This window comes from Saccopteryx leptura, chromosome 4 (genome assembly GCF_036850995.1).
Source record: "Saccopteryx leptura isolate mSacLep1 chromosome 4, mSacLep1_pri_phased_curated, whole genome shotgun sequence".
Lineage (NCBI taxonomy): Eukaryota > Metazoa > Chordata > Mammalia > Chiroptera > Emballonuridae > Saccopteryx > Saccopteryx leptura.
The window spans coordinates 120,065,949-120,089,826 of NC_089506.1; the positions used below are offsets into that span (position 1 = coordinate 120,065,949).

Consider the following 23,878-nt stretch of genomic DNA (forward strand, 5'->3'; position numbering starts at 1 on the left):
AGTCAGTGTTGGTATAATATACTCATCTGATCCAAAGAGTTACTCTTTTTTTTTTTTTCCCCCTGAAGTTGGAAACGGGGAGGCAGTCAGACTCCCGCATGTGCCCGACCGGGATCCACCCGGCATGCCCACCAGGGGGTGTTGCTCTGTTGCAACCAGAGCCATTCCAGCGCCCGAGGCAGAGGCCATAGAGCCATCCTCAGCGCCCAGGCCAACTTTGCTCCAATGGAGCCTTGGCTGCAGGAGGGTTAAGAGACAGACAGAGAGGAAGGAGAGGGGGAGGGGTGGAAAAGCAGATGGGTGCTTTTCCTGTGTGCCCTGGCCGGGAATTGAACCCAGGACTCCTGCACGCCAGGCCGTTGCTATACCACTGAGCCAACCAGCCAGGGCCTGATCCAGAGTTATTCTGATTACGTCTCAGTAATGTCCTTTATCGTGTGCAGGTTCATGAATATAGTTGTCCTGTCTTTTTAATAAGTGCCTTTGAGCTTCTTGGTGCTTCTTAACCTTGACATTTTGGAGTCAGTTTAGCTCTGCTGTAGAAGGTCCTGCCCTGCCTGCCCTGTGGTGGTGCAGTGGGTAAAGCGTCGACCTAGGATGCTAGGGTTGCTGGTTTGAAACCCTGGGCTTGCCTGGTCAAGGCACATATGGGAGTTGATGCTTCCTGTTCCTCCCTCCCATCCCCAATTAATAAAATCCTTTAAAAAATGTCCTGGGTAGCTCAATTGGTGCATTGCGATAGCAAGGTTGCAGGTTTGAATCCCTGGTCAGGACAAATACAACAATCAGCCAATGAAATAAGTGAAATAAGAAGTCGATGTCTCTCTCTCTCTCTCTCTGCCCCCCTCCTCCCCTCGCTCCCTCTTCTTCTCTCCCTTTCCCTTATAGAATGTCAGTTTGGGTTTATCTGATGTTTCCTCAGATTTAGATTGTTTTGGGGCAGGAATGCCACTGATGTGATACGTCCTCAGTGCTCTGTGTACCCTTAGTGGAGTTCGCTTTGATCACAAATGGCATCCAACAAGTGTCTCTTATATATGGAGCATTGACTTTCCCTTTGATTTAATAATTTGTGCAGAGCTACTTCAGAATTATTTAAATGTCTTGTTCCTCATCAAACTTTCACCCACTAATTTTAGTAGCTACTGTGATTTTCTGAGGCTCTAATTGGTTTTAGTTGGCATTCCACCATACCGAAGGCTTTCCTTTTATTCTTCTATTTACATCAGTAATGGACTCGTATTTATTTTGTCCAATCTGCTATAACTTGTTACTAGTTTTTTTTAATGCTTGTATTCTCCCAGGTTTGGAGGATTGCAGTCCCTTCAAAGTGTGTATTTTGAATCCCTTTGTGGTCTTGTTGGCCCCTGAGCTTTGGATCCAGCTTTGGGAGACTCGCCAGACCAGCCATCCATAGAGCAGGAGTCTGCCTTCGCTTGTGTAGGCCAGAGGTGACCTAGTGCTCTTTTTTCAATAGGAAAGTATCGCGAATTCCACCGGTTATATGGGGACAAGCATTTTGTTGATGCAGCTTCTCTTCTCCTGTCACTGATGACTTCTCAGATTGCCCCACGCTCTTTCTGGATGACACTTCTAACAGATGCCCTACCCCTTTTGGAACAGAAACAGGTACAGGTTGAACTCACAGTGCTTTGCTTTGCTTTTTGTAGTTTTTGACAATGCTTCATTCTATAGCTGGTGCAGATGCATCAACACACATCATCTTCTAGGAAAGTCTCCCCCATAGCACCCACTCTGATAATCTAATATCCACACAAGAAAAACAGCTTAATTTGAAATGAGGCAGTTGCCTACTGACCATATCCAGCCCATGGCTGGGAATGAGAATAGGGCTGCATATACAAGTATGCCCCCTCCAAGGCATGCAAGGAATGCTATCTCTGAACTTTGGCCCAAGCAGGCCTTAGGTACTCCTTGGCTGGGAACAGCTAAGCAAAGCATTCTTTCTTCCTAGGTGATTTTTTCAGCAGAGCAAACATACGAGCTGCTGAGATGTCTGGAGGACTTGACTTCAGGAAGACCAGTGCATGGAGAACCTGATGCACAGCAACTCCAGGTCATTTTAGCCTTCTGGGTTGGTTTCATAATGGAGATGAGAAAAGGTTCCCTCTATCCCCTCTATCCCTGGCTCCCCTGGTCTCCTTCCACAAACACTGGCCCCTTACAAACTCATGTACCTTTTAAATTATCTCTTAACTTATACCTGTTGTTCTTTTAGGAAAAGATGGGTTGATTCTAGTGTTCTGAGCTATTTTTTTTCCTGTCAATCAATTGCATCTGTCATTTGCATTTTGCTCTTACATTGTGAACTTGCTGGAAGCAATTGCTAAGTGTTAAAAATCATCTCTACCTGCCTTTGGATTAGGTAGAGCCCTTGGGAGCTTTAAGGGAGGATCACTTTCTGTTGTGCTTCATGCTGGCTCTCTTTGCTCTTAGGACGATGACATAGAGACCACCAAAGTGGAAATACTGAGACTTTCTCTTGCACGGAATCTGGCCCGGGCGATTATAAAGGAAGGCTCATTGGGAGGTTCCTGAGGCTAGTGGAGAGCTGCTCCAGCATGATGTCTCTGAATGACAATGTATGTACATTAAAAAATAAATAAATGTTTTCTTTTGTAAATATAAGGCAAGTTCTTAGAAAGTTCAGCCAGGGAGTTTTTATATACCTCCCCTGTGAATCTGAGGTAGTAAAAATTTTAAAAATGCTTATGTTCTCTGACATGGAACTGACTTTCCTAAGAGAAAAGGGTGCCCACAAGTTATGGTGAGTGCAGTGCCCTTCTGAAGACAGGAGCCTTCAGTGGTTTACTTGTGCTTCTGAAATCTGGCCTCACCTCAGAATCATCCAAAACACAGATCCATTAACTTTCCGGTTATTTCCTTTAAAAAAAAAAATAGGTCCATGAACCTGTACTTTTTATCAAAAATCTAGGTGATGCCTAAATTTGGGATTCCTAAGTGGCGCTCTTTCCCCCCCCCACCACCACAGATGAATGGTGTCTGTATTAGAAGGATTCCAAATAGGATGAAAATGGTTTTATTTAACATGCAGCAAAATAAGGGCAGCAAAGTTAGTATATCCAATATAGCAGTTTGTCACGAAATAGTGACCTTAACAGTTAACACTCATAAATAATTTTAATGTCTAAAGCTTATTAAAAGGTACATGTCCATGGAGTAGCCCCATAAACTTTCCCAGGGCTTCAGCAGCCATTTCTGGAAAGCTCTTGAATTTATTCCTTAAGTAGTGAAATCAATTCACTTTTGACCTACCCTGACGAAGCAGTGAAACCTGCTTTCTAAAGATGGGAGGAGAGAGGGAAAGACCTCTTGATAGAGTAGGGAAGCCTGGCAAGGAACAGGGAGGGATCAGGTAAATGAGGCTTGTGCCACCTTTCCCTGGAGATGGCTCTGAGCTGTCCCAACTCAACTCAGATGAGCTGTGTGCTCTCTCCCCAGCTGGTGGCTCTCATTTTCCTGTTGCCTTGTGAGGCACAGAGTCTGGGACAAGGTAGCTGGGACTGAGCACTATTGAAGCATTAGGGTCTGGTGACTCAATTCAAGCTTGGCCCCCAATCTCACAACCTCCAGACCCAGCATCTCGCTAACAGTATGGCTCACCAGCTGAGGACAGTCCATTTCTGAACAGCAGGTAAGTCTAGTGCAGTGTGCTAGACTCAGGCCTTCTGTTCCTGACTGGATGCCATACTACAGGCCAGCTAGGGAAGTGGGGAGCAGAGCAGGAGGACAGAGGTGGGCAGTTGTCCTCCCTTCAGAGACTTCAAGGGCAAGACAGCAGTTTCTTTCATGCCAAGCAAGAGGTAGTGAGTAGGCTGGCCTGTTCCACGGTGGGGGCACACACTTCCCAGAAGCTTCCGAATGCCTGCTTCCAGAGAAGGGGAAATACTAACTGCTTCTCTTCTATTTTCTCTCCTCTCTCCTGTCCTTAGCTTAGGCTAGCTTGAGGCTAAATTGTATTTCTAACTGGGTTCCATATCTTGCCGAGATTCCATAGAACACAGCCTGTCGTTGCCAGGGACAAGCACACACTTATCCAGTGGCCATTCCAGGCTGATGCTGCCTGTGGAAGGCAGCAGACCAACTCCTTTCTCTGCCCAGGCCTGTTTGGGACCACTGGGCTTTGCCCACCTTCCTGGAGGTAGGAATAGGAACCTGCCAGCAGGGAAAGCATAGAGTAGTGGGATGGGGATATTAGGACATGGTCCTTGAGGGAGGACCCCCCCAAGTCTCTTTAGAGACCTCCCTTGTGGCATCAGGGGATGCCAGCTGGGGGTGGATCTACTCCAGTCTTGGGTCCTACTTTTAAGGGCAGTACTACAGAGTCTGAGGCTACATCCCACCCCACAGTACATGGCCACTTCTAGTCACACAGGTAGATAAAAACAGGTCCTTTTAAGGGGCCAAAAGTGGAAAGGCCATCACAGCAGCAGCTCAGCTCCTGGCAGCAATGCCCAGGGCCCCTGTTCCATACCAGAGCTCTAAGCACAGCGGTTAGGACATGGAGAATGACTGGACCCGGAGAGCCTTCCTGTCTCGGGGCAGCCTGCTTGGGTTTCAAAGAGATGACAGCATCCTCCAGGGTCATAGGTTCCCCCATTGCTCCACAGGCGGGAACTGGTCCACCTCACCCACCTGTGTGCTCAGCTGCTCACCCAGGGTGAAAGTCAGCCTATACCGAAGCTTTGCCTTCTCCTGTGACAGAGGGACAGATTCCATTACCCTCAAGCCTTTCTGTGCTAGACCCATCCTTGCTTATGAATCAGGATAGGGAAGGGACAGGGTTAATGCTATAGAACCACAACACTTTTGGTTGGGAGGTGGCCTGGGGCAAGGGCTGGGATGTGGTAGCCCCAAGGTACCAATCTGGGGCTTCTAGCTTACCTTCAGTGGATTAGCCAGCAGCATGACCTGGGTGATGGCTGCAGGTGGCTGGATGGGGCTAAATGGAGAAAGTTCTGTCCCAGAGGGTGGCTGCAACTTCACTTTCATTGACTAAAGAGGAAGAGAGATGGCTGGTGCTGAGATAGAACCCAACATGGTCACAGTGGACACACGCTACTATCTGCTGGCCACTGAGATCCTCAACAAGGTGGGTTCAAGATAAAGATAATTTCTGCCTCTAGAGGCTCCAGTAAGTACCTTGGGGACTGCGGCCTGCAGCACGATGTTCTTGATAGGCAAGGGAGCTGTATTTAGCATGGACACAACCACCACCAGCACATCAGGCCGTCCTGGTGGACACTCCTTGGCAAAGTGGAAGAGGATGCGGAAGCCATTTTTATCATAAGCTGTCACAGGAAGTGCGCTGCCTATAAAAAGGTAGCATATGAGTGTAGGAGAGAAAGGGTTAGCTATCCCCAACAGAGCCCTGGGGGTGGCCACTGCAGCTAAGTGGGGAGAGCAGTGCTCTCTGAGGGAGTCTGGGAAAGACTATTAGACCTTCACAGGAGTACAAAACAAGAAGCAGTGGCAGAGACAAGGAAGCAGGCCACGTTTGACTTAAGGGACCCCAGCAAGGACAGCCTATACCCATCCACCCTTTATTCCCCACAATGCTGCAAGTTGTGGGCCCTACTTCCTCCCACCCCAAGTTTCCAACACCTACTAGGCTTGATAGATTCCAGGGGGACATGGACACTGGCCAGGGAGAGCTCAGGCCCCTTCATGGGGCTCCCCTGGGATGGGAAGACAGGTGGCTGGAAGAGAGGGCTGCCAGGCCCCTTGGAGAATGGCAGGAGAGGTGTAGCTGAGGTGCTGGTAGGGATCAGAGGGGAGGTGGTGGCCCCAGGGAAGAAGCTGGAGGAAAGGGGTTTCACCAAGCCTGAGGTCCTAGGAAGTAGGAAGGCCAACACAAGTCAGAGACAAGCAGAGCTGCTGGGCCAGCTTCTCATAACTGCCCCCTGCCCGCCTCCCCAGCCAAAGCTGACTCTTTATCCCTATCCCTAGCTTCCAGCCTCAGATCAGACCAAAAGAAACATCCCCAACCCGCCTGGTTCTGCCAAGCCGAGTGCCAACCCTCCCCAACCCCACCTCTCCCACTCATTACGTTTTGGCTTCTAGAAGCTGATCAAGGGCATCCAGTTGGTGCACAGTGCTGCCGCCCAAGGCTAAGCCATGGTTTCCTGGAACTGCGGGCTCGGCCTGTGGGGCTGAAGCTAGGGCCAAAGCTGGGGCCAGTCCAGTGGGGAAAAAGCCTGCTTTTGGAGCAGAAACGCTGATTGGGACCACGGGAGCTGGGAAAGGGAATGGCAGTGGAGCCTGAGAGTTGCCTGCAGGAGTTGCTGAGGGCTGGAGGACAGGACCATCTGAGGGGCTACAGGCAGCAGTCCCAGGTTTGGGGCTGAAGAAATCCAGGTCTGACTGTTCATTCTATTGGGAATGGAAAGTGTGAGTGAGCAAGGGGGCGGAGGATTTTGGCTCTCCACTCCTGGCCCCTTGACAAGCCTACTGGACTACCAGCCCTCTAAGAACAGAGCCCCAAGTGCTAAGGGCAGTGGGACTGTAGCTAACTGCAGCTGAGGACTAGGCAGGAAACAATACTGGTAAGTCAAGGTTGTCAAGTGCTTCAATGATGGCACTTGTACACCTACCTGGAACAGGGACCACTGGCCATTTCCAGCTGGCTCTTTGGGAGGAGCCCTAGGGGTTGGGTCAGTGAGACCTGAGAACAAAGATGGCTGTCATTAGAAGAGGCACTAGGCCAGGGCAGTTCTGGCGCTACCTCACCTGGGAAGGGTCATGCAACAAAGATGATGAAGTATTCCCCAAGCAGCCTCCGGACAGAACTCTGTACAGTTGGGATACAGAGCTCCAGGGGAGACAGAAGCAGAGCAAGACACTGGATCTACCATTTCCACCCTGGAGTCCACTACAGACTGTTCTGGTAGGTTCAGGGACACCAAACTTTATATTTTCTCCCGCTACAATAGAAGCCTTCTACCCCATCTTTGCTAAGCACACCTCCTCCCTGTACTAGCGTGTATACTTATACATGCATCAAGCGACCAAAGGAACCATAACTGATTTAATGAGCCATCTGCAGTTTCACTGTATGCACACCTCCTCCTCCCAATTCGATGCCCCTTTTTCTACCAGCTCTGCTAGAACAAGCCCTTTATAGCCCCCTCCTGGACGTACCCAAGCAAAGCAGCTCTTCATCCAGCAAGCAGAGGGCATTGCTTATGTTGTTGGGCGCTAGGGGAGCCTCAGCCTGGCTGGAGGAGCGGCTGCGCCCAGGTCCCGAGGTCTGGGGGGGTGGAGGGAGGATAGGGATGTCTGAGGGAGGTGGGGTATGAGCTGGGGGCAACACTGGGGGAGAGCTGCTTGGTGCATCCAACTCCGCAAGGTCAATGAGAGTGCCTTGGTTACTGGAGTGGTGGGTTCCTGGATGAGTAAATGGAAAAGGACAAGAATAATTAGGGGACCACTCTAGTGGTGGCTGCACAGCAGGAGAATAGCCTCTGGCCTAATCCAAGGGTATGTGTGCCAGGCAGGAAAGTGAAGGCAGGTGGAGAAAGCCCTGTCTCTATCCCCTGGCCTCTGGGAAACTGGAGAACCCTTTGGAATGACTTGGAATCCCCTGGGCCCTGTGAGCTGATACACTGGTCAACCTGCACCTCTGCTTGATAGGGACTGGGGATGGTCTAGAGGGGTACAGAATGAGGAACCAAAACATTGTACCTTCAGAGTCAGACATGGTTGAGACGGTCACCTCACCATTGATGACCTGCCCTTCAACAATTGTTTTATATGAGCTGATGACCCGGGATAGGTTGTCACTGGCCTGCAGGATGTCCCCTAGAGCAGAAGAGGGAGACTTCTCATTCCTGGCCATGACAACTCCCCCTCCACACAATTCCAATTCCTGGATACTTTTCAACTAACCTTTACTTTTCACTCACCCAAACTATTGTCATTGTCCTCTGTCTCACTGGCTAGTTTGAATAATGTCCGCCTCTTACTCTCACACCTGTCCAACAGCTCCTGAAAGACACCCATGCACAAAAACCAGAGCTGGCTCAGAGCACAAGTCCTCTGCCACCAGCCTGTACCACAATGTGTCATACAAATACCTGCTTAGGCAGAGAAGTCACCAGGATGAACAAGGGGCCCTTCCTGCCTCCCTGCTAGCATGCACTTAGATTTCAGACTATGTGTCCAAGAACTGAGGTACCACATTAGGAACACGCAGGAGGCAAGGTTGAGAACCGGTCATAGTCACACAGACTTGCATGTACTCGGAGCTCTTCTACCTGGGGCAAGTTTCTTATGCCTCATGTGAAATGGGGGCACCAACTCCCTCTGCCTGGCTACCATGCTGATTCCTAAGTTAGGGACCATGAGATGCATAGCAGTGTCTTCAAAAGAGCAGGCACTCAGCAAGAGCCAGCTCTCCTCCCGTGGGGGTGGGGGGCTACCTTCATGAGCTCTTTATCTGCATCCGAAGACTCCTCTTCACTGTAATGAAGCAGCATCTCACTGAGCAGCTTCACATTGTTGTTAACCTCCTCTAAAGTGTGCAGACGTTTGGTTACCTTCTGGATCCGTGCCTCATCCTACAAAGGATTAAGGAGAAGGAGCTCAACTAGATTCGTCCCATTACCTCTCAGAGTCCTGCAGGGCAAGGATCACCAGAGAACCTGAGAACAGTGGCCAGTCCCCCTGGAAGCTCCTCTCAATGGACAGTGCTTGGGAACCACAGGTCTCAGACCCAGTTTACAGTTTTTCTCAAAATAATAGTCCTTCCCTACCCCCAAATTTGGCCCCATCCACTCTCCCTCCTTTATTCTATTCTCTGCCTCTCCAGGTGAGGGCTGGTGGCAGGAGTGAACGGCAGGCCTAATGCACTGGAAGGAACTAATGCTCAGTATCACTGGCTCCTCCACCCTATGCCCCAAGGCTCAGGGCCCACTTACTTCCTTCACCATAGACTTGATGAGCTTGTTGGCTTCTTGTAGGTCATCTGGGTTTTTGCTTTTCAACAACTTGGCTAAAAGCTGGATGAAAAGGGTATCAAAGGTAAAGAGAAAGGTGGCACCCCACCTGGGAAGACCCCAGAGGAAATGGGAGCATTTCTCCCACAGCATGAGAGACCACACCTCCCTGAGGACTCCACAGGCTGGATGTACTTTACCTTGGATTTCTCCTCGTCATCAAAAACAGGGTTTTTGGGACGAGGTGGTGGAGAGGGGATCAGTGTCCTGTCCACAGGGATTAGTGGGTCAGACTGCACTATGCCTGAAAGGGGACACAGGGCAGAGTGTCTGCTCAGGCTGAGGCAACCTTGCTCCCCTCCCACACATAGCAAGGGGACACATCCCAGTGATCAGGACCTGCAGAGGCAGGGACAGCAAGCTACACAAACCTCCTCCTATCAAACCCCAGCCAACCCCATCCCATTGTCTTTGCAAGGGAGGAGGGGACATAGCCTGGGGACAGCTATGTCTCTCATCCTTCCTGGCCGTGGCCAGCCTTTGGGGCTGTGTGGAGGCTGAGTGGGTAGGCACATACCCTGCCTCTTCAACATGTGGTAGGCATCCTTGATCTTTAATTCTTCTGGCAAGGCCAATGTCCAGCTATAAAGCAGCTCAATAACCTTGGTCTTCACTTTCTCAGACACCCTGTCTCCCAGGTACTAAGAGGCAAAAGGAAATGGGAAAACTAGTAACTGCAGTCTGGGGCAGAGATAGCTGGAAGGCTCTCTTCACAGCAATGAAATAAATGGTCACTAATAGGTCAGAGCCCTCAAGCCTATGGGAAGCCAGCAGGGATCAGGTGTGTAAGACAGCATGGGTGGGGGAGGAGGGAACGACCTGTGGCACACCTGTATTTATCTGGGATACAGTCTGGTTAGGCAGCAGGCCAGGAGCTTGTCCATTAATTTCCATGCACTATCTCCCAGAGACACAACTGCACTTTTTCTTTCTTTCCTTTTTTTTTTTTTTTAAAGTGAGAGCAGTGGAGGCAGAGACTCCCACATGCACCCAGCCTGGGATCCACCTGCAAGCCCACAAGGGGGCATGCTCTGCCCATCTATGGCTGTTTCTCCATTGCTTGGCAATGGAATCATTTTTTTTTTTAGCACCTGAGGTGGAGGCCACCTAGCCATCCTCAGTGCCCAAGGCCAACTCGCTGGAGCCATGGCTGCGGGAGGGGAAGAAAGAAGGAGGAGGAGGGAGAGAGGAGGAGGAGCAGTGGAGAAGCAGATGGGTGCTTTTCCTGTGTGCCCTGACTAGGAATCAAACCCGGGACTTCCACACATGGGGCTGATGCTACCACTGAGCCAAATGGCCAGGGACTGGGCTTTATCTCAAGGAGTTAATGTCTTTAGTATAAAAAATTATTCCTTCTGTTGTAAGTGGGTGCCCAGAGCTTAAGCAACACTAGTGTGCAACAGAACCTAAGCAACTGAGTAATGGGGGAGGCCAACTCCTTGTATTCAGAACATGAGATCAACCAGACAGAAGTGGCTGCTGTAACTAGTAGCCTAAAGGCCTGCACTATGCAGGCCCTCCCTGAAGACACAAACAGCTGCAGCCCTGTCACTTGTCACATTTAGGCTGGGAGCCCATCAGAAAGGTCTGCATGTCCTTATGTCCTGTATTGCCATCCTGCTACCCTCAGGACCCAGCTCTCTAAAGACAGAACATGGGAGAATCTCAGATCCATGGAGATGCTGGTTGTGCAGTGAAAGCCAGTAGGATGAGAGAGGGGGAGAAAGACAAAGGAAGTTCCTAGAAATGAGGAAGCTGCCACTGACTGACCTTTGGAGAGACGACTTTGATTAACTCATTCAAAAACCGGAACTTTCCCACTTCATTATGAAATCTCCTCCCACAGTTCTTCATACATGCCTCCAGCACCTGTAGCCACACAAAGGAGAGGTGCTCGGTGGGGGTGGGAATCTGGGGGACCCTGCACTTAGCCAGGTGCTGGATAAGTATTCACCCAAGGAACCAATCAGTTGTGAGCAAGGCACCAGGGAACATCCTGTGTCCCTCAAATTGCAAGATTCTTCTGGGGAAGCGCAACAGGAATTCAAGAAACCTGGATCCTAAAACAGATAGACTGTGAGACCTAGAAGGTGACTTCCTGCAAGATTCTGCCCTGGATTTCACAGCTGAGGAAAGTGAGGCACAAAGTTTCACTGACTCAAGGTCCAGGGTTCTTTCCACAGCTGACTGACATTTTAGGGAGGCGGGAGATAAATCTCCATTTTAGGTGAAGCACTATTTTATCTCCCCCTGTTCCCATCTATTTTCCTTCTGGGGCCATAAAACTACCTTAAGCTTTCCTGTGCCTGAAGTTCATGCCAAGGAGCACGCCACCCCAGGGCTCCCTTCCTTAGCTTCTTTGTAAAGCAGGGTATTTCAGCTGTGCAGTTACTGACATTTGGGGCTGGTCATTCCTTGTGGAGCCCATCCTGAGCACTGCTGGATATTTACCAGTATTCCTGTCTCTACTCACTAGATTCCAGTAACACCCCGACATGAAAACGCCAAAGTGTCTCCAGATATCACCAAATGTCCCGTGGGGGCAAAGCCACCCTTGTTGAGGACCACTGCTTGAAGACCTGTGCTCTGCAGTGAACACACAGAAACGTGCGCACAGGCTGGCTAAGCACCCGTCCACGACCAAGTCCCTCTTTCACCTTTCTAACACCCCAGTGAAGTTAGGGAGAACTCTGGGACTCCTCATCTGGTTTAGGGGAGGGGCTGGAGATACCCAGGCGCCACCTGCAGCTCCACACCTTGAATCCTTCATCTAAATAAACACTGTGATCTACTCGTTGGTGTGGTGCCTTCACTAGTCACTGGCATTATTTTAGCCACAGAATGAATTATACTCACCTCCACATTTCTTCAGTTGGTCACCTCTTAAATGGCAGGACAGCTCTGTCAGCAGCTCTTCCAGAAGCCTTCTCTGAGTGCCACCCTGGGCTCAGGGCCCTGCCTCTGGCTCCCTCTCTTAACCTCTCTACTTCTCCCTCTAGGCCAGGGGTAGTCAACCTTTTTATACCTACCGTCCACTTTTGTAGTAAAATTTTCTAACTGCCCACCGGTTCCACAGTAATGGTGATTTATAAAGTAGGGAAGTAACTTTACTTTATAAAATTTATAAAGCAGAGTTACAGCAAGTTAAAGTATATAATAATAATTACTTACCAAGTACTTTATGTCAGAATTTCGCTGTTTGGCAGAATAAATCTTTATAAAACAATTTACTATAGTTAAATCTATCTTTTTATTTATACTTTGGTTGCTCCGCTACCGCCCACCATGAAAGCTGGAACACCCACTATTGGGCGGTAGGGACCAGGTTGACTACCACTGCTCTAGACCATGTGACCGAGCAATCATTTTGAAGCCTCAGTGCCTGGAACAAAGGCACATACGTTTGTAAAACAGCTGACAGAACACGTTCCAGATCTAGTTTGCATCAAGGACTTTTCAGCTGACTGAGGGCATGAGCCCTGAGAACCTCGGAGAACCAACTGGGTACATGAAGATAGGCCTGGGCTCACGAAAACCCACTGCTAGGATGAAACACCTACCGTCAGGGCCTGGGCTGCCTCCCATTCCTGCGGAGACTGGATCTTATGGGCCAGCAGTCGAACAGCTATCTGTGGCCTGGGAGACAAGCAGACCACACTTTCAAGACACTGACCCTGAGCCATCTGGTTAGCCCTCTTTGGCCTCAGTTTTGTTTTGTTTTTTTAAATTATTTATTTATTTATTCATTTTTAGGGGGAGGGGAGGAGCAGGAAGCATCAACTCCCATATATGCCTTGACCAAACAAGTGCAGGGTTTTGAACCGGCAACCTCAGTGTTCCCAGGTCGACGCTTTATCCACTGCGCCACTAGAGGTCAGGCTGGCCTCAGTTTTTTACTTTCCCAGTCAACTATCTCACCTGTCCCCTAATAGCTTTGAGACTCACCCTTCAAGTTCTTTGTTGATCTGATCACAGAAGCCAATTATGTATTCCCAGTCCTCCTGGCGGTTTGAAGGATTGGTGGCTTTATCTTGGGACACAACAAAGAAGAGGACAGCTGTTACAAAGAGCAAGGAGGACAGAGCAGAAGGCTTTCTTCATAATTTTTAGGCACTGATGTGAAGATAAGTTTGTATCCAAATTTCTTTTCTAACAGAGAAACGTTAACAGTTCAGTCAGACGCCAGGGCACACACAAATACTGCTTTCTGTCCACATTGTGAAAGTTACAACCAAAAGAAAAGACAAATCCTCAGCCTCGTGGAACTTATGAAAGGATCATGATTGACAGAACACAAATAATTATAAACACATGCTTGACCAGTGGCAGCATAGTGGATCGAGTGTTGACCTGGGACGCTGAGGTCCCAGGTTCAAAACCCTGAGGTTAGCCCTGGCCGGTTGGCTCAGTGGTAGAGCGTCGGCCTGGCGTGCAGAAGTCCCGGGTTCGATTCCTGGCCAGGGCACACAGGAGAGATGTCCATCTGCTTCTCCACCCTTCCCCCTCTCCTTCCTCTCTGTCTCTCTCTTCCCCTCCCGCAGCCAAGGCTCCATTGGAGCAAAGATGGCCCGGGCGCTGGGGATGGCTCCTTGGCCTCTGCCCCAGGCGCTGGAGTGGCTCTGGTCGCAACCCAGCGATGCCCCAGAGGGGCAGAGCATCGCCCCCTGGTGGGCGTGCCGGGTGGATCCCAGTCGGGCGCATGCGGGAGTCTGTCTAACTGTCTCTCCCCGTTTCCAGCTCAGAAAAATTAAAAAAAAAACAAAAACAACCCTGAGGTCGCCAACTTGGTGCAGGCTCAGTCAGCTAGAACACAGACTCACTGGCTTGAACATGGGATCATCAACATGATCCCGAGGTTGCTGGCTGAGCCTAAAGGTTGATGCCTTGAGCAAAGGGTCACTGGCTTGGCTGAAGCCCCCTGGGTCTAGGCATATATGAGAAACAATGAACAACTAAAAACAACTAAAAAGTGCCGCAACTATGAGGTGATGCTTCTGTCTCCCTCCCTCCCCCATCCTCCGTCCATATCTTTCTCTCTCTCCCTCTCAAAAAAAAAAAAAAAAAAAAAAAAAATTACAGTGGGTCCTTGGGTTACCAGTCTAGACAAACAACATTTCTAGTTTATGAGGCTCACTCCCATAAAAACTTAAATAAACTGAGAAGGTGAACAAATGTGTGTGGTAAAAACTGTAAAACTGTGCCCCCAGTTTGTGTATGACTTCCATGGCTTTGAGGAGTCAGTAACAGAGAAGGTTGTTGCCATGGGTAAACAGCTTATTTTGGAGGTGGAGGCTGAGGATGTCAAAAGCTACTGGCATCACATGGAGAAGAGCTGTCTGCTGAGGATCTTGTTCAACTGGAGAAGCAGCTGATTGAAGAGGAAGAGATAGAAACCCTAGAAGTCAAGAGATTTACTACCAAGGGTTTAGCAGAAGGTTTTTCTATGGTAGAGGATGGGCTGGCAAAATTTCAGGCTGAGGACCCCAGCGATGGCAGATTCAGTAAGGTCTACAGAGCTGTAATGGGTGCCTTGCAATGCTATAGGCAGACTTTGGAAGAAAAGAAGTCATCAACCTTCCAGACTAGCCTGGAACAGTTCTTTAAGGTAGAGAGGCCTACAACAGTACAGGTACCCTTACATCAGCTGCTTCTTGAGATGAAACTCCTGTTGTACAGGTAGAATCGTCTCCAGAGTCTCCTGCATGTTAGGCAATCCTGATTCACCTGACCCAGTGTCTCCAGCACCTTCTGCAGGATCTCCTGCCTCTCCAGCTTCCTCTTCTCAATAGGACACTCTCTCCCAGCTTGCCATTGCAAGCACCTTCCAGTGTGCAAGCCAAACACAGGAATAAAGGAATTTTTTTACACAGTTTGTTACTTTTTCTGTTACTACAGTACAGTGTACAGTACAATATATTTATGTTCTTTTCCTTTTCTTGTGTTTTTATGTTCTAAGTTAGAATTTTACAACTGTGTTAGGATAGGTAAGTGACTTAGGCTAGGGTGTGTTTCAAGTTACACCAAAATTCGGGTTACATCACTCTCGTAGGAACAGAACTGTGTCGTAACCGGAGGGTCCCGTGTGTATGTGTGTGTGTGTATGTGTGTGCACGTATATATCGAGACTAAAATACTTAAATACCCATATAAAATATTTTGCATAACAAATAAATATGGATAACTGCAGCTATGTAAAAATAATCTAAGTGTTAAGCAAGTGGGGGTGATCAAGAAGTGTTTCTTGGTATAGCGTAAGAAATACAGTCCACAATCATGTAACTAGGTATGATGCCCAGTGGGTACTAAAAACAGGGGGGATACTGTAAAGTATTATGACTGTCTAACCACTATGCTGTATACGTGAAACTAATACAGACAGAATGCAAACTGTACTTGAAAAAAAATTTTTTAATAATAAATTGATAATTACAAAAAAAAAGAAGTGTTTCCTAGAGAAAGTAAAGATGGAAATACTTGATAAAAAAAAAAAATATATATATATATATATACTTAAAGTCTGACCAGGCGGTGACGCAGTGGAAAGAGCACTGGACTGGGACTCAGAGGACCCAGGTTCGAAACCCCGAGGTCGCTGTCTTGAGCATGGGATCATAGACATGACCCCATGGTTGCTGGCTTAAGCCCAAAGGTTGCTGGCTTGAAGCCCAGGGTCAGTGGCTTGAGCCCAAGGTCACTGGATTGAGCAAGGGGTTACTCGCTCTGCTGTAGCCCCCCCTCAGGTCAAGGCACATATGAGAAAGCAATCAACGAACAGCTAAGGTGCCACAACAAAGAATTAATGCTTCTCATCTCTCCCTTCCTGTCTGTCTGTCCCTATCTGTCCTTCTCTGTCTCTCTGTCACAAATAAATACATAAAATTAAAAAATATATATACATACACACTTAGAAAACAAACTTCCTACATACCCTTCAAAAACTTTTTCAAGACCTAATCTCTTTAATGTTTCTTAAATTGCACATGATACTCATCATTTTAAGTTCAGTTAACAACTCAACCCCTACCAAGCACCAATCATTGTGCATCTGTCCCTGGGGCCACAGAAACAGAGTCTAAGCTAAAATATTCAGTGCCGTCAAGATTAAATGGTCTTCCAGGATCAAAGACAAAGACAAATGTCAGAGAGTCCTCAGAGGGTCAGCAAGGGTTTAAAATCCAGTGCTAAATGCCAAGTCTCCTAATACTTGGTGTGGGTCCCCTTTTCCCTGTTACCCCAGAATCTGTACTTGCAGAGAGCAGCCCCAGCTGGGGGCAGTTAAATGTATTACCATCTCTTGGCCATTACCAAGGCTTATACTTATTTATTTTTAAATTTTATTTATTGATTTTAGAGAGACGAGAAAGAGAAAGGGGTGGGAAGGAGCGGGAAGCATCAACTTATAGTAGTTGCTTCTTGTTTGTGCATTGACTGGGCAAGCCCAGTGCTTCAAATCTGCGACCTCGGCGTTCCAGGTCCATGCTTTTACCCACTGTGCCCCCACAGGTCAGGCTCTCATTGCCAAGGTTTTCAGAATGCAGTTTCTCTTTTGCCGTGGATATGAACAAAACATTTTCCCAATAGGTTTTGTCTCTGCTATGTTGCTAGCATTCAGCCTATTTGGAACACTTTATCAAAAATAAGTGTTCCCGGCCTGACCTGTGGTGGCACAGTGGATAAAGTGTCAACCTAGAACACTGAGGTTTCCTGTTCGAAACCCTGGACTTGCCTGGGTAAGGCACAAATGGGAATTGATGCTTCCTGCTCCTTCCTCCTTTTCTCTCTTTTTTCTCGCCCTCCCCTCTAAAATGAATAAATAAAATCTAAAAGAAAAAGTGTTTCCATCTCTGATTCAAATTTTGGAGTTTGCCTCTTCCAGAAAGCAGCCTCAAGTTGTTTGCTAAATTCAGGGATTCAGGTTCAGAAGACAAATGGAAGGCTGAAGGTGCAAATCTTTTTTAATCAAGCACACTCCTGCAGATTCCCACCAGGGCCAAGAGCAGAGTGACAGAGGCTTGAAAAAGCCCCTTCCAACAAGGGGTATTGTTAGAATTTCCTGAATTCTGATTTCTTAGGACTGTTTCCTTAACTTCCTTTTTTCCTAATGTTAAAAATGACTAGCTTGGCCCTGGCCAATTGGCTCAGCAGCAGAATGTTGGCCCAACGTGTAGAAGTCCTGGGTTCAAGTTCCAGTCAGGACACAGAAGCGACCATCTGCTTCTCTACTCCTCCTCCTTCTCTTTCTCTCTCTCCCCACTTCTCTCTCTCTCTACCTCGCTCTCTGTTCCCCTCCCACAGCCATGGCTCAAATAGTTCAAGCAAGTTGGTCCTCAGCGCTGCGGATGGCTCCATGGCTTCACCTCAGCAGCTGAAATAGCTCAGTTGCTGAGCAACAGAGCAGCGGCCCTAAATGGGCACAGCATCACCCCGTAGTGGCCTTGCTGGGTGGATCCCAGTCGGGGCACATGTGGGAGTCTGTCTCTCTGCCTCCCTGCCCCTGCCTCCCTGCCCCTCACTGGAAAAAAAAAAAAGACTAGCTCCACAATCAAATCCTAGCAAGGACTCCCCTCCACCCCCACTGCCCAGCAGGCTCTGAGCCACAAGAGGTCAGCAGATGCCATGCTGAGGCAGAGCTAAGGCCTCAGCACTGGTGGACGCTGCACCTGCCTGGCAGTGTTGCAACTCTGGATGGAAGATTTGGATGGTTTAGGTTCATATTTGGAAAAAAAGAGAGATGTGTGTCCTTAATCTTTTTTTTTCCTTCTTCTTCTTCTTCTTCTCCAAGTAAAAGGGAAGACAGAGAGACAGACTCCCACATGCACCCCAAGTGGGATCCACTCGGCTACCCCCATCTGGGGCTGATACCCTGCCCATCTAGAGTCATGTTCGCAACCAAGCTATTTTTAGCGCCTGAGGTGGGGGCTCCATGGAGCCATCCTCAGCACCCAGGCCGATGCACTGAACCAACTGAGCCATGGCTGTGGAAGAGGAACAGAGAGGGAGGGAGGAAGAGAGGGAGGAAGAGAGGGAGGGAGAGAGAGAGGCAGGGAGAGAGAGAAAGAGAGAGGAGGAAGAGGAGTGGAGAAGCAGATGGTTGCTTCTCCCCTGTGTCCTGACTAGGAATCAAACCCAGGACATCCACATGCCAGGCTGATGCTCTACCACTGAGCCAACGAGTCAGGCATTTTTTATTCTGGAGGGGGGAAGAGTAAGGGTTAGTGGAGGGGGGAAAAATGGGGAGAGAGGAAGAAGGTAAGAGTGGAAGAGGGGAAGGGAGAAAGAGAGAAAACATCAACTCATTGTTCTTAGTTGTGCACCCACTGATATGCTTATCATTTGTGCCCTGACTAGGGCTAGAGCTGGTAGTATCCTTGGGATCGAATCAGTGACCTCCACACTCCAGGATGACGCTCTATCCACTGTGCCACTGGCCAGTGCCCTCAATCTTGAAGAGAATTAGCAGGCCCCTCAAAATGTCAAGTTTGAAGGGAAAAGACTGATTCTGTTAAGAGTATTAATTGCCATAGTCACCTACTAGCTGTCACCTTCTACAGAAGCCCCAAGTCTCCCCCACAGTTATCTGAAACCTTCTCAGGTGTTAGCATGGCATGGTTACTAATCCCTATCATTTGAGATGTTTAAAGTTCTCACATGACATCAAGAGGCTGTAGGGATACAAAAATAAGATGGTCTGAGGAGCCTATCACTATTATTTTGGGAAGTCACATACCCTGTAATATAACAAAAAGCAGCCCACTCAATTTCAGTGTGCAACTAGAAAAGCATCTTCCAAATAAACAGTCTAATGTGGATATACCCATTCCTTGCCACTACACACACACACACACACACACACACACACACACACACACACGCATGCACGCACGCAACGGGGCATTCACCAAACTGAATTCTTCCCAGGCCTGCTAGGATTCGACATTGTTTCTGCTTCCAAGAATATGCCTGCTTGCTTTTCACTGTGTTCAACTTTCTCTGGAATCCCACTTCCTTTCATCTTGGTAGACTTTCTCCTACAAACCTGCAGGGAGCACTGTGCCTATACATGGGCACAGAGCCCTGGTTTCAGCAGTGGTTAGTCCCACTTCTGAGTGTCTGTCTCCTGCAGCTTTCCAGCCTCCTAAAAAGCGGATCTCAATTGCCCATAAGAACTTGAAGAAACCTCTGGGGATCATTGTGGGTGACTGGATCTCTCCTTCTGCCCACTGCCTGCCCCAGCAGATGCACACAGCTTTCCACCCACTCAACGTTCTTCATCACCTGGCTCAGAGGTGACTTCAGGGCTTCCATTGCAGAACCTGTCTTCTAGAACTGCCCCTCTGGGCTCTTCTCAGACTCAAGGTTTCTATTTTTGGATCTCTATGAAAGTCTTATTCTCCCTAATCTCATTTTCAGCTTAATTCTATCACTAGCCTTGACTTTTGAGGGACCTCAAAAGGCCATGTAGGGTTGGAAACAGCAGCATTAGCTACCCTGTCCCATCATAGTTCAGACATTCCAGAGATGGTAAGTTCTATTAGCAAATGACTCAGAAAATAGTAAAGGCAAGAACAAGGGATGGAAAGGAAACAGAGTAAACTTTCTTTGCTAGGGTCTTGGATCAAGAGAGAGAGAGTCAATCACCAAGTCTTCGTTAAGCACCCATAGAAAACTAAGTGCACAGCATGCCAGGCCCATGAGGGACTACAGGAAAAGTACAAGGCTCAGATCCTAACCTGGGCCCAGCAGAGGCTTCTGCAATACTCCCGGCAAACCATGGAGTGACAAGGACCTAGAATAAGATGCTGCTGAAGCCCAAGCACTGGTTTCTTCACGTGGTATAGTTCACACCACTAAGTCATAAGACTTATGATGGGGTTATATCCAGATAAACCCTTCGGAAGTTGAAAATGCACTTAATATATCTAACTTACTAAAAACAGCATGACTTAGCCTAGAACACAATATCCAAGGAGGTTTTCTCTTCTGATGCAACACGAGACATAACCAGAATAAAAAACAGGACTGTAATTTTAAGTCATTCTTTGATACAAAAATGAGTCTAAAAACAAACTCACCACTTCTCCTTCCTGACTTCTCTATTTCTATTAAAAATCTCCGGCCCTGCCTGACCAGGCAGTGGCGCAGTAGAAAAAGCATCGGACTGGGATGCAGAGGACCCAGGTTCAAGACCCCGAGGTCGCCAGTTTGAGCGCAGGCTCATCTGGTTTGAGCAAAAGTTCACCAGCTTGGACCCAAGGTCGCTGGCTCCAACAAGGGGCTACTAGGTCTGCTGAAGGCCCGCGGTCAAGGCACATATGAGAAAGCAATCAATGAACAACTAAGGTGTTGCAACGTGCAATGAAAAACTAATGATTGATGCTTCTCATCTCTCTCTGTTCCTGTCTGTCTGTCCCTATCCCTCTCTCTGACTCACTCTCTGTCTCTGTTAAAAAAAAAAAAAATCTTCGGCCCTGGCCAGTTGGCTCAATGGTAGAGTGTCAGCCTGGCGTGCAGGAGTCCCGGGTTCAATTCCCAGCCAGGGCACACAGGAGAAGTGCCCATCTGCTTCTCTACCTCTCCCCCTCTCCTTCCTCTCTATCTCTCTCTTCCCCTCCCGCAGCCAAGCCTCCATTGGAGCAAAGTTGGCCCGGGCGCTGAGGATGGCTCTGTGGCCTCTGCTTCAGACTCTAGAATGGTTCTGGTCGCAACAGAGTGGCGCCCCGGATGGGCAGAGCATCGCCCCCTCGTAGGCGTGCCGGGTGGATCCTGGTCGGGCGCATGCGGAAGTCTATCTGACTGTCTCCCCATTTCTGGCTTCGGAAAAATACACACACACAAAAAAAATCTCCTTTTACCCCAACCTCAGGCACCCAGGTTTGAACTCCACATCGTTGACCCTCTCCCCTCACCTCATCCATTCCTCAGTCTGTAGTCCCTTTCTTCTCGTCTTTTTAATGTTTTATTGATTTTAGAGAGAGTAACAGAGAGAGAGGGAGGGAGGGAGGGAGGGAGGTGGGGGAGGAGAAGGAGAGAGAGAGAGAGAGAAAGAGAGAGAGAGAGAGAGAGAGAAGGAACATCAATATATTCCTATATGTGCTCTGACTGGGATCAAACTGGCAACCTGTGCACTTCAGGACCATGCCCTTAACCAACCATGCTCCAGCCAGGGCACTTCTCAATGTCTTTTCTTAAATTTATTTTTTTTAATATATATATATATATATATACATATATATGTATGTATGTATGTATGTGTGTGTGTGTGTGTATATATATATATATGTTTTTTAGAGAGAAAGAGAGAAGGGGGAATAGAGCCGGAAGCATCAACTCTCATATGTGCCTTGACCAAGCAAGCCCAGGGTTTTGAACTGACGACCTCAGCATTCCAGGTAGACGCTTTATCCATTGCACCACCACAGGTCAGGCCTCAATGTCTTTTTTTTTGGTGACAAAGACAGATACAGAGTGAGAGACAGGGACAGACAGGAAAGGAGAGAGATGAAAAGCATCAATTCCCTGCTGCAGCATCTTAGTTGCTCATTGATTGCTTTCGCATATGTGCCTTGACTGGGGGGCTACAGCAGAGTGAGTGACCCCTTGCTCAAGTCAGCAACCTTGGGCTCAAGTCAGCCACCTTGGGCTTCAAGTCAGTGACCATGGAGTCATATCTATGAACCCACATTCAAGCCAGAGACCCTGCGCTCAAGTTGTAGAGCCCATGCTCAAGCCGGATGAGCCCACACTCAAGCCGGCGACCTTGGGGTTTCGAACCTGGGTCCTCTGCATTCCAGTCCGACAATCCATCCACTGTGCCACCACCTGGTCAGGCAGGCCTCAATCTTTTTTTTTTTTGTATTTTTCTGAAGTTGGAAACGAGGAGGCAGTCAGACAGACACCCACATGCGCCCGCCCAGGATGCAGCCAGCATGCCCACCAGGGGGCGATGCTCTGCCCATCTGGGTTGTCGCTCTGTTGCAACTGGAGCCATTCCAGCGCCTGACGTGGAGGCCATGGAGCCATCCTCAGTGCCCACCTGGGGCCAACTTTGCTCCAATGCAGCCTTGGCTGTGGGAGGGAAAGAGAGAGAGAGAAAGGAGAGGGAGGAAGGGTGGAGAAGCAGGTGGGTGCTTCTTCTGTGTGCCCTGGTCGGTAATCAAACCCAGGTTTTCCACACGCCGGGCCAACGCTCTACCGCTGAACCAGCCAGCAAGGGCAGCCTCAATGTCTTTCCAAATCTCTCCATTTCTTATCCTTGCCCCCACCCCACCTCCTTCACACCTGCTTCCTGAATGTCTGTTCCAATCCATCCTATATAAAACCCCAGTAGCAATTCTCTTAAAAAACACTGACACAGGCCCTGGCCGGTTGGCTCAGTGGTAGAGCGTCGGCCTGGCGTGCAGGAGTCCTGGGTTCGATTCCTGGTCAGGGCACACAGGAGAAGAACCCATCTGCTTCTCCACCCCTCCCCCTCTCCTTCCTCTCTGTCTCTCTCTTCCCCTCCCACAGCCAAGGCTCCATTGGAGCAAAGTTGGCCCAGGTGCTGAGGATGGCTCTGTGGCCTCTGCCTCAGGCACTAGAATGGATCTGGTTGCAACAGAGCAACGCCCCAGATGGGCAGAGCATCGCTCCTGGTGGGCGTGCCGGGTGGATCCCAGTTGGGCGCATGCGGGAGTCTGTCTGACTGCCTCCCCGTTTCCAACTTCAGAAAACAAACAAACAAACAAAAAAAACACTGACACAAGATACCGTAGGGTGGAGATTTGATAACCGTAGAAATGTAAACAACTTGAGCTGGAATTCAAGCCTTTCCAGACTTTGGTTCTAAATTCCCAGCTTTCTTTCCTATCACTCGTACAGAAACTCCCTGCCTGAACCAGCCAAACACTTGTTACTCTGTGTCCCAACCACGGTCGGCTCCCTCCAAATCATGGTCTGTTTTCTTAGCCCACATACCCTGTTCCTTAATGCCTAGCTCAAATGCCATCTCCCCATTGACAGAATCATCTTCATTCTACTTACCTTCAATTTTCAAATGAAACTGTCTGCATTTTAGCATTTTTGGCTCTTGCCACTGTAACTTTATCTTGTTAAGAATGCTTTCCCTAGCACTGGCCAGCTGGCTCAGTGGTAAAGTGTCAGCCTAGTGTGCAGAAGTCCCAAGTTCAATTCCCAGTCAGGGCACTCAGAAGTGACCATCTGCTTCTCTACTCCTCCTTCTCCTCCTTCTTTCTTTCTGTCTGTCTCTTCTCCTCCCACAGCCATGGCTCATATGGTTCAAGCCTGTTGGCCCCAGGGGCTGAGGATGGCCCCATGGCCTCACCTCAGGCACTAAAAATAGCTCAGTTGCTGAGCAATGGAGCATAGACCAGTAGGGGGTTTTCCAGGTGGATCCCAGTCCAGGCACATGTGGGAGAGAGTCTGTCTCTCTGCCTCCCTGCCTCTCACTTAATTAAAAAAAAAAAAAAAGGGAATGTTTTCTCTGCATGACCTGTTGTGGTGCAGTGGATAGAGCGACAGCCTGAAATGCTGAGGTCGCCAGTTGGAAAGCCCACGCTTGCTCGTCAAGGCACATACAAGAAGCAACTACTATGAGTTGATGCTTCCCACTCCCCACTCCCCTTTCTGTCTCTCTCCTCCAAAATCAATAGATAAAATCTAGGGAGGGAGAGAGGGAGGGAGGAAAAAAGGGAGGGAGGGAGGGGAAAAAAAAGCAAGAAAGCTTTATCCACTCCAGCATCATCTTCATCAAACTGAAGGCAAATACTGCTTTGAACTTTTCATTAACATATCAGGTAATCATTAAATAGTGTTTGACTGTGATAATGAGAGGATTTTAGAGA

The 23,878-nt window shown here is 48.7% G+C and overlaps 2 protein-coding genes and 1 non-coding gene across 9 annotated transcripts in view; 2 read left to right on the forward strand and 1 right to left on the reverse strand.

Annotated features, from left to right (window-relative positions):
* NUP85 (nucleoporin 85) overlaps positions 1 to 11,688 on the forward strand; it is a 58,725-nt gene extending 47,037 nt beyond the window's left edge. For 3 of the 4 annotated variants that reach the window (XM_066381182.1, XM_066381183.1, XM_066381180.1), the window contains 3 exons: positions 1,478 to 1,629; positions 1,976 to 2,077; positions 2,458 to 2,656. In XM_066381182.1, the coding sequence (XP_066237279.1) occupies positions 1,478 to 1,629; positions 1,976 to 2,077; positions 2,458 to 2,559 (356 nt within the window). In that variant the 3' untranslated portion in view covers positions 2,560 to 2,656. Of the gene's footprint in view, positions 1 to 1,477; positions 1,630 to 1,975; positions 2,078 to 2,457; positions 2,657 to 11,514 lie in introns of those variants that run through there. The other variant, XM_066381181.1, reaches the window with a different exon arrangement.
* The window catches only part of GGA3 (golgi associated, gamma adaptin ear containing, ARF binding protein 3), a 33,462-nt gene that overhangs the window by 6,002 nt on the left and 3,582 nt on the right, over positions 1 to 23,878 (reverse strand). The window contains exons 2-18 of one of the 4 annotated variants that reach the window (XM_066381178.1): positions 12,984 to 13,068; positions 12,599 to 12,674; positions 10,809 to 10,907; positions 9,556 to 9,679; positions 9,179 to 9,282; positions 8,961 to 9,041; positions 8,463 to 8,600; positions 7,947 to 8,028; positions 7,726 to 7,842; positions 7,183 to 7,428; positions 6,636 to 6,706; positions 6,092 to 6,414; positions 5,651 to 5,874; positions 5,185 to 5,354; positions 4,927 to 5,037; positions 4,678 to 4,737; positions 2,859 to 2,904 (exon numbers count right to left, since the gene is read on the reverse strand). In XM_066381178.1, the coding sequence (XP_066237275.1) occupies positions 2,866 to 2,904; positions 4,678 to 4,737; positions 4,927 to 5,037; positions 5,185 to 5,354; positions 5,651 to 5,874; positions 6,092 to 6,414; positions 6,636 to 6,706; positions 7,183 to 7,428; positions 7,726 to 7,842; positions 7,947 to 8,028; positions 8,463 to 8,600; positions 8,961 to 9,041; positions 9,179 to 9,282; positions 9,556 to 9,679; positions 10,809 to 10,907; positions 12,599 to 12,674; positions 12,984 to 13,068 (2,150 nt within the window). In that variant the 3' untranslated portion in view covers positions 2,859 to 2,865. Of the gene's footprint in view, positions 1 to 2,858; positions 2,905 to 3,045; positions 4,738 to 4,926; positions 5,038 to 5,184; positions 5,355 to 5,650; positions 5,875 to 6,091; positions 6,415 to 6,635; positions 6,707 to 7,182; positions 7,429 to 7,725; positions 7,843 to 7,946; positions 8,029 to 8,462; positions 8,601 to 8,960; positions 9,042 to 9,178; positions 9,283 to 9,555; positions 9,680 to 10,808; positions 10,908 to 12,598; positions 12,675 to 12,983; positions 13,069 to 23,878 lie in introns of those variants that run through there. The other 3 variants (XM_066381177.1, XM_066381176.1, XM_066381179.1) reach the window with 3 other exon arrangements.
* LOC136404717 (small nucleolar RNA SNORA32) lies at positions 16,548 to 16,666 on the forward strand. Its single transcript, XR_010751422.1, has one exon. It is a non-coding gene; the product is annotated as a small nucleolar RNA SNORA32 (small nucleolar RNA).